Raw genomic sequence first — 10,152 nt, 5'->3', positions numbered from 1 at the left:
CGCTCTAGACCACTCGGCCACCTAGACTGAACTAAATAATTCAGCTTTCGGTGGCCTAGTGTAACATTTCCTCGTCAGTAGAATCTAAAGTTGTAACACAGTACATGATATATAAGGCATGAAGATGGAATTGATTGCAGATGAGCAAAATATCTATCGTAAAGGATCGTATGATACTGTCACAGAAATAATTATTTTGATAAGTACGTCTAAACAAGTGACAACTCTACGACGGATCCTTCCATTGGATCACCAGTGAAGGTGATACACGGCTGATAACATATTTTATATTCATAACTACTCTAAATATCAGCACAACAATGTTAAATCTGCAAATTTGCGGAAGCAAATTTTTTTTCTTCCCTTGCCGGGATTCGAACTCATGCTATTTGGATATCGAGACAATACCGCCTGCACTGTGTCCATCGCTCTAGACCACTCGGCCACCTAGACTGAATTGAATAATTCAGCTTTCGGTGGCCTAGTGTTACCTTTCCTCGTCAGTAGAATCTACAGTTGTAACACAGTACATGATATATTAGGCATGAAGATGGAATTGATTGCAGCTGTATATATATATATATAATATATCTTAGGTGTACCTTGTTTAATATTAGCGAACGCTACTATTATATAAATATAAGGAGATGTGGTATGATTACTTAAGTGACAACTATCCACCAAAGTTCAAATGAAGTGGATGTTAGCAATTATGAGCAATCGTACGGCTTTCAACAATAAGAAAAACCCATACCGTATAGTCGGCTATTAAATAACTCTTCATAAAAAATATGAAACAATTTGATTGAGAAAACTAACGGCCTATTTTATAACAAGACAATTTATGAAAAACAAAAACGGCCTTTTATCAATCCTGTTAACAAGTAATTTACTTTCATTTTGTCATGCTGAAATATTTTATAGCTAACTATAAGGTATGGGTTTTGTCCATTGTTGAAGGCTATACGGTGATTAATAGTTGCTTCAGTCATTTGGATTGGTTGAAAGCTGTCCCATTGACAATAATACTACATGTTCTTATTTTCATAATGAGATAGTTATGCATGTTTATACATGATATGGATTAGTCAGCCTATCTAATTTCTGTTTTATTCAAAGATTTAACCAAATGTACAAAGCCAGATGAGCATCACTATGTTGTTCATTCTGCTACATTCGTCATAGACGAGACTTAAACAAATTTCTCAGATTCAATTTGAAACGTTTTTTTGCTGCATAATTTTATCGAACAAATTACTTAATTGTTGTTTTTTTTTTTGATAAATCAAACACTCATACAAAACTTTTTGTCCAGTCTACGAGTATTCTTACGGAAGCTTAGACAATATACTACCATTGTTATGGCATTGCTTTCTATTATAAACTGATTTTGTGCGAACTGTTCAAATTTTAATGTCACTATATCATTGTAACCTTTCTCAACTGCAATTAATTTGGGTGATAAGAGGGATGTACTATCACTGGTACATTTATTGTAATCTGCTCCTTTTACCAATCACATTTTGACTATATCTGTGTAACCATAGACAGACGCAATAAAGATTGACGATTCTCCATTTTTTCTGCAGTTATTAACGTCTGCCTTGCTGTTCAATAACATCTTTACTATATTCAGAGATCCTCTCAGACGAACCATAACTAGGGGGGATGTTTCATAATTTCTACATTTACTAATGTCAGCTTTGTTGTCCAGTAACAGCTTTACTATCTCTACATGATTCTCATAACAAGTTATAAACAGGGGAGACAATTCACAATCTTTACATTTATTAACGTCTGCATTGTATTCAAGCAACAGGTTTACGATTTCTATATGATTCTCCTGACAAGCCACCAACAGGAAAAATACGTCACTATCTTTACATATATTAACGTCTGCCTATTTTTCCAGTAACAAGTTTCCGAATCTGTATGATATCTTTATGATTCTCCTGACAAGCCATAAACAGGGGAGATACGTCACTATCTTTACATATAGTAACGTCTGCCTTGTGTTCAAGTAACAGGTTTACGATTTCTATATGATTCTCCTGACAAGCCATAAACAGGGGAGATACGTCACTATCTGTACATATATTAACGTCTGCCTTAATCACCTAGTTCATTTATATAATTTTTTAGTATAAAGCAACTATACACAGGATTTATTTGTTTTTACAAAGTTACCCGGATTTATTTCAGTTAAATCAATTTATGACTATTGAACATCGGTATACTACTATAATGCCTTTATTTGTATTCAAGTAATAGGTTTGCGATTTCTATATGATTCTCTTGACAAGCTATAAACGGGGGAGGTACGTCACTATCTGTACACATATTAACGTCTGCCTTGTATTCAAGTAACAGGTTTACGATTTCTATATGATTCTTCTGACAAGCCATAAACAGGGGAGATACGTCACTATCTTTACATATATTAACGTCTGCCTTGTATGCAAGTTACAGGTTTACGATTTTTATATGATTCTTCTGACAAGCCATAAACAGGGGAGATACGTCACTATCTTTACAGATATTGACGTCTGCCTTGTATCTAAGTAACAGGTTTACGTTTTCTTTATGATTCTCCTGACAAGCCATAAACAAGGGAGATACATTATTATTTTTACATATTTATTAACGTCGGCCTTTTATTCAAGTAACAGGTTTACGATTTCTACATGATTCTCTTGACAAGCTATATACAGAGGAGACAATTCACCATTTTTACATATATTAACGTCTGCCTTGTATTCAAGTAACAACTTTACTATTTCTATATGATTCTTCTGACAAGCAATAAACAGGGGAGATACGTCACTATCGGTACATATATTAACGTCTGCCTTGTTTTCAAGTAATAGCTTTGCTATTTCTATATGATTCTCCTGACAAGCCATAAACAGGGGAGACAATTTACCATCTTTACATATATTAACGTCTGCCTTGTATTCAAGTAACAACTTTACTATTTCTATATGATTCCCATGACAAGCAATCAACAGGGGAGATACGTCACTATATGTACATATATTAACGTCTGCCTTGTATGCAAGTAACAGGTGTACAATTTCTATATGATTCTTCTGACACGCCATTAACAGGGGAGATACGTCACTGTCTTTACATTTGTTAACGTCTGACCTGTATTGAAGTAGCATCTTTACTATTTCTATATGATTCTTCTGACAAGCCATAAACAGGGGAGTTACGTCACTATCTATACATATATTAACGTCTGCCTTGTATTCAAGTAACAGTTGTACGATTTCTATATGACTCTTCTGACACGCCATAAACAGGGGAGATACGTCACTTTCTTTACATTTGTTAACGTCTGACCTGTATTGAAGTAGCATCTTTACTATTTCTATATGATTCTTCTGACAAGCCATAAACAGGGGAGTTACGTCACTATCTATACATATATTAACGTCTGCCTTGTATTCAAGTAACAGTTGTACGATTTCTATATGATTCTTCTGACAAGCCATAAAAAGAGGTGATACGTCACTGTCTTTACATTTATTAACGTCTGCCTTGTTTTCCAATAACATCTTCACTGCTTCAATATCACCTTTCTGTGATGAAACAAATACAGGACTTACACCATCCAATCGACATTGGTTAACATCTACACCATGATAGCAACACCACTGAATTAAAGGAAAGTCACATGTAAAACAACAATGTAACAATGCATTATTTTTTTGTACGATGTCATTAGTTTGGGCTAATTGTCTCTGGTATGACATATCAAGTTTTTTCACAAAACACAGTAATCTGTGTCTGAAAACTGGTTTGTCAATATTTTTATTAGAGAACACTGTTAAAAGTTTACCATTAGACCAGTCATCAATCATTCGTTGTATGTACATCTGATGGTATTTAGGTGGTACAACAGTGATAAACTGGTCCATGTCTTCTTCTTTTTCTAATAAAAATCGTTCGCTGACAAAACAACTGTGTGCATTCTTAATCAAACATTGTATTATTAGTTTCCCAAAATAATAAGATAAAAAGTCGAATAGTTTATCATGTATAGTTTTGTAAACGCCATCTTCTTTTTTCAAAAAAGTATATGCAAGTGAATCAAGTTCATCCAATAAGATTAATCTTGATGTACTTCTATCTAATCTGCATGCCTCACACGTTCTCTTTATGATCTTTTTTGTTTCTTTATCGATCTCCTCTGTTAACACTTCCTCCTTCAATCTGTTATTGAACATGACACACAACGCCAGAGCACAGTATTTACCAAAAAAATCTTTCTGTTTGAGCTGTTCAATTTCTGCTTCATACACTGAAAATGGATTCCGGAAGAAATCTGTAATATTGAGGTTAGTGTTTTCACGATAAAGTTTACAGAGAAGAGGGAAACATTCATATAAATCACTATATTGGATAATCTCTGTAGCTTCTGTGTCAAGGTACATTTCTGCTATTGACTTCTTTTCAGCCTGAGACAAGCGTAAATCTTCTGATAACAAGTTGCATACGTTGGTTTTGAAAATAGACAACGATTTAAATTTGTTATCGTTGTATACTTGTATTCTACAGGCCACAATAATTTTTATGAGTGATTCATGAATTAGTCCTTCAATATGCGTCATAACTGGTTCCCAATTGTTTAGGTCAGACTGGTTGATAGAATATGTTCCACAAAAGTTATCAATAACAAACAAAGTTTTCTGATTTGGATTATAAAACTTAACAATGTCATGTGGATTGGTTATAAGTAGTACATCATACCCGTCATCTGCCATTTTCAACACCACATGTTGGAGGGTTGCTGTTTTCCCAACACCAGAACTAGCTGTAATTGTGACACAACTATTTTCCTGGATACATTCAAGCACATGTTTTGCAGCATTAGTCTCTACAAAGTTGATATCATTCTTCTGCCACTGATCCAATATCTGAATGAATTGAACTGAAATATGAATAAATCAATTACATTCAAATTTGGTCATTTCGAAAATATCAGAAACATGAAAATGATTTCTAAGTTAATATTCAAATAGTTTCCTTCATTCTCTCAAACAGACCATGTTTTGAATCATACTGAAACAAAAGGAGATATTGTAAATCAAAATCCAGAGGATAACATGCAATTGAGATACCATTAAATCAATGAGAAAAATTAACTATGTGTTTTTCTGAAAAGATGCATTTCAAAGCTTTGGGAACTTTTATCAAAATACACAGGAAAATGTAAATCCTACAAAGTGATTCATGTGTGCATAACTCATCAAAAATAACCATAAATGCAGCCTTCAAACACAAGATACACGGCATGGTTAAGATGTTTGAATTGTTTGACACTAATGCTGTCAGGTTTTTGTTTTAAAGAAAAAGACTTCCGATATTTTACCTGAAAAGAATATCGTCGTGTGAATCTTATAATGATGAATTTCTCATTTGGTTATAGTGGTGAAATGGTTAAAAGCTCAATATCATATACATTTGACTGAGACATACAAAAATAAATAGGAATCGAATTAACGTACATGTAGAGTAACTCTTTGTTCGATTGTTTTGTTTTAATAGACAAGCAACTTAGATAAATGTACCATCCCCTTTTCTGGAGATAGAACACAACAGTACAAACAATGTTGTTTTAGAAAGTTATCCCTATATTTCTATTTGAGATAGACCATGGATTACTTAACTGTGTAATATCCCCAATTCTGGACTGCTGGATTTACTAAGAATTGCTCATAGATTGAGTTCAAACCAGGCACACAATTTAAGCATAATACTATCAAGATAATTTTGATAACAGTTATCTTACAGCAAAAATATCTGAAAAATTGTGGAGATACAACACTATAGAAATATTTTTCTCTGAACTAACTAGATGAATAAACCAATGGGAGTGTGGAGATAGAACAGTGTAGTTCCGACAAAACAATCGTAGAGTGTAGACATCTCGTATTATATAGTTGTACAGGGAAATATACCATTGCACTTGGATATCAAATATAGCTATCTCCATTTTTTCATCAAAAGTGGACATAAAACACTATAAGATTCACACGACGATATCTCAAAATTTTAAACGAAATTGTTAAAACATTGTTATCTATGCATGTAAATATGCTTACATTTTGCACATTGTGTTTAAATATATATGCCAGTAACTTTCAAGCAGATACTTAAAAATTGAATGACCTAACAACATTTCTTAATGACAAGTGATTAGTTTCAGAATCGCAATGCATCTTACCCAAAATTAATTGAAGCGGAAAACTTAAGACGCAATGGCTTTCTAAAGTTTGAATGCAGATCTGCACTTCCGGATGTATCCACACATTAGTTTTAACGATTCTTTTATGTACAAAATAAGAGCTTGAAACTAAATCTGAAACCAAAATCAAAGTGACCAACTGTGTCCTGACGCTGGCCTAGACTTAAGGATAAAGCCATAAACTAACTAACATGATATGAATAGTTTGTTTAATCCTTGTATTTATGATGAGTTTATTAAATGTCTGAGATAGTTCAGTTTACCGGATTTTATGACAATATTACTTATCTCATCATGTTGAAGTGTTTTGCTATGTTTTATGAAATGTTTTTTTTTCTATCATTTTATGCATAATTTGTTCACAGAGGTATGTCTTAAAATCATAAGAAACGAGGTTGTGGTGGTTATTATGTTAAGGAATTATTGAACCGATCCTAGCATGCATACTAAACGAAGGCAACAGTAGTTTACTTATGTTCAAGTCTCTTAAATCGACAAAGAAGACAACTTAACGCAATAAAGAAAAACCGAAGCATATCTATGAACTCGAAAAGGAGCTAGACCGGATGCTAAGGGAAAACTGTTACAACGTTGAGAGAAGATAATATGAACTGATTCTGAAAAAAACTTTGTCCTCTGTGCACGTTTTTGTTTACATTAGTTATGAATCTATAATGTATAAACTGCAAACAAATATTTTATTCGGTGATTATTGATCTAAAATTTTGGCTGTCACTGATATTTCTGGTTGACCATCATTTCAGGGTAGGTAGTACTGTAATGTTATTGAGATATATATGTCTTAATCCAATTCCAACTTAACTTGCACAGCACTCTGTATCACATTTTACAACAAATAGTGAAAATCAAACATTACTCGCAGTGCATGATTAGTAATTTTGTTGCATATTATAAGGTCAAATAATTTATGGTACTCAGGTTAAGTATATATCTTTGAAGATTTAAAAAAAAATATATGATATAAGTATTATATCACTTACACTTCATGCTAAAGTGTTTTGTCCAAGATATTACCTCTAATATTCCAAGGTACTGTCGATTGGTCTAAATGTTTTGATCTTAGCTCGTTACATTCGTCATCCATATCTTGACCACCAAGTCTCTTCACAGCCTATTAAAATTAATACATTAACCGGTGTTAATCATATTATTCGAATTCAACAGTCTATACACAAGTTGCCATTTGCACCACTTATGAGATCAACAAGAACAGCATATAATTCTGAACATCAAAACAATTAATACAGAAATGATTGTACCATAAACCAATTACTGTGTATAATTCAGAAATAGTAATTGATCGATCACTATCGCTAATACACCATTGTTCAACTGAAACAGCTATCTGAACAGGTCTCAAAAGACTGAACATTAAATCATGATGTCATGTTCAGTTTGTCAGTCAATTATTAGAATTATCTACTGCGGTAAGTTAGTACTGTTCAGGCAATTTGCTTACAGTCAATTAAGATAAGTTAAGTCACTGTTCATTATTTGTTATTATCTGTATGTAATAAAACCGTATGGCCCTATCTGAAAAGGTCGAACACATTATTGAATTGACTGCAATCCAAATGTTTGAAAATACTGAATTTTCAAAAATAAAGTATCTTGAGAATAACATAAACTCTTTACAAGATTAAACATTTGTTAGGTTAAGACTTTTTATATGATGCAAAGATCAACATGGCCGTCTAAGAATAAAGTGTGTTTTCTACTTGGACAAATTCAGATAACAAATACTGGACATGCCCTATTGCGAAATGTATTATATCGAAATCGGATTAAGTGAACACACGATATTTTCCGGTTTTCACGCTTGTGATTTTAAAAAGTCCGACCTATTCAACTTGTTAATTCTAGAACATGTAGAAGGAAAACCTTAACACACAAGGATGGACTGACTGACGGACGGACGAGTAAGAAACTATATACAATGTTATTATGTAGACTCGGTCGGTAAAAGAGGCTACAAAGATCATGAATGGCTCATTATGTAAGAATAAGTCTTTGAAAGTTGTCCGCCCGCACCATTTCTTTCCTTTGAAATTGTTCTCTCCTATACAGCCATCATAATTCCGACAACTATCGACAACTATCAAACCTATTTGCCTGTTCATCAATGTTGGCGTTTACAGTTTTTTCTCTATCTACTTCTGTTCTGAGGATACTCCACAAAATATGAAAAGTTCATACATATTATCCTTATAATTTGAGTGTAGCAAAAAGGGATCGTCTTTAAACATTTTTGAATTTACAAATCATCTTCAAGTTCTAAGCACTTTTGCTACTGTCAGATTTTCCCTTTCAGTTCATGTTTTATTTTATATAAAATTATGTATTTGCATTTAATCACTACGTTCCATTGTTAATCATGTTGGTTTGGTTGATAGGTCGTTTGATAAGTTACAATATTAAATATACACATACCTAGCATAACTCATAGTTAGTTTGGTTCAAATTTGTTCAGTTTTTAAAGGGATAAAGACCTTTGAACTTAAAACGCAAATATTATGTACAATTTGTCATTTAAGGAGAATAACTCCAGTAAACTATGAAACGCCACAGCTGTCTTATGTGGTATTCTGATATTACGTTATGTTGTTTTATTATTACTTGATGATATTTTGTCTTTACATAATATGGTTTTGACATTACGTAATGATGTTTTGATATAACTCAATATGGAATAGTCATTACTTAATGATATTTCGATTTTACATGATATGGTTTCGTATTGACTTGATATGGTTTTTTCATTACTTAATATGGTTTTGTCATAACTCGATGTGATTTCATATTTATTTAATATGGTTGTGTCATTAGGCAATGTGGTTTTATAAACATTACTTGATGTGTATGTGGCTTAACGTTATGTATTTGTTTTATTATATGTTGTGGTTTTGTTATTTTTTAATGATGATTTGCCAATTCTTCATATGGCTTTAACATTACATAATGATTGATCAAAATTTGACGATTTTACACAACATGATGTGTTTGTTCCTGTATTTGATGTGGTCCTTTGCAAGAAACTTTGGTGAATTGTTTATATCTATCGACGTGAGCTCCCTTTTGATTTTTATGAATCTGAGATTTTACGTTTCCGAGTTATATGGTTTTATTCATTAAAAAAAGGGGGATTTTCCAGTTTTCGGACAATAACATAAAAACGCTTTCAGAAGTTTTCACGAAACTTTGGTGAATTGTTTATATCTATTGACGCAAGCTTTATTTCAATTTTTATAAATTTTAGAATTTACATTTCCGAGTTATGGGATATTATTCATAAAAAATGGGTGATTTTCCAGTTTTCGGACATTATCTTCAATGTATTTTGGTGACTGTTTATATCTATTAAGATAACCTCCCTTTAGTTTTTCATAAGTTTCTGATATAACATTGAGAAGTTATTGAACTTTATTCATTGAAAAAATGACGGGCGTATCATGCGCTCATGGCGCAGCTGTTCATTACATGTCATTTTTTGTTGTGCTGTTACACTATTCACCCATGGTAGGGTTAGGGTTTAGCGCTCACAGACATGTTAAACTTCGCCACGTACACATTCTTGGATGTTTCGTCCCAAGTCAGGAGCCTGTAATTCAATGGTTGTCGTTGTTTCATGTGAGTCATATTTGTTTTTTCGTAAGTTGTTTAGTTATAAGTTACGGGTGCCTATAATTGCTTACATCCACGGTATTTAAACTCTGGTGGATAGTTGTCTCATTAGCAATCACACAATATCTAACTTTATTTCGATCTCTATGTGGTGTTTTGTTTAGTGTAATATGTTTTATCTTTTGTACGCATACCCCTTAACACTTTTTTTCGGAAGCCTTAGCTAAAGCCCTTGATCCGCGATAGACAATTTAAAT

At 32.8% G+C, this 10,152-nt stretch overlaps 1 protein-coding gene across 1 annotated transcript in view; it reads right to left on the bottom strand.

Annotated features, from left to right (window-relative positions):
- Window positions 1–2,574: 2,574 nt before the first annotated feature.
- The window catches only part of LOC127709658 (uncharacterized), a 29,567-nt gene continuing 21,989 nt past the window's right edge, over window positions 2,575–10,152 (bottom strand). The window contains exons 4-5 of the mRNA XM_052215272.1: window positions 7,289–7,385; window positions 2,575–4,936 (exon numbers count right to left, since the gene is read on the bottom strand). Of these exons, the coding sequence (XP_052071232.1) occupies window positions 2,655–4,936; window positions 7,289–7,385 (2,379 nt within the window). The 3' untranslated portion in view covers window positions 2,575–2,654. The remainder of the gene's footprint in view (window positions 4,937–7,288; window positions 7,386–10,152) is intronic.

This window comes from Mytilus californianus, unplaced genomic scaffold, assembly GCF_021869535.1.
Source record: "Mytilus californianus isolate M0D057914Y unplaced genomic scaffold, xbMytCali1.0.p SCAF_7, whole genome shotgun sequence".
Classification (NCBI taxonomy): Eukaryota; Metazoa; Mollusca; class Bivalvia; order Mytilida; family Mytilidae; genus Mytilus; species Mytilus californianus.
This window is presented reverse-complemented; position numbering and strand designations above follow the sequence as displayed.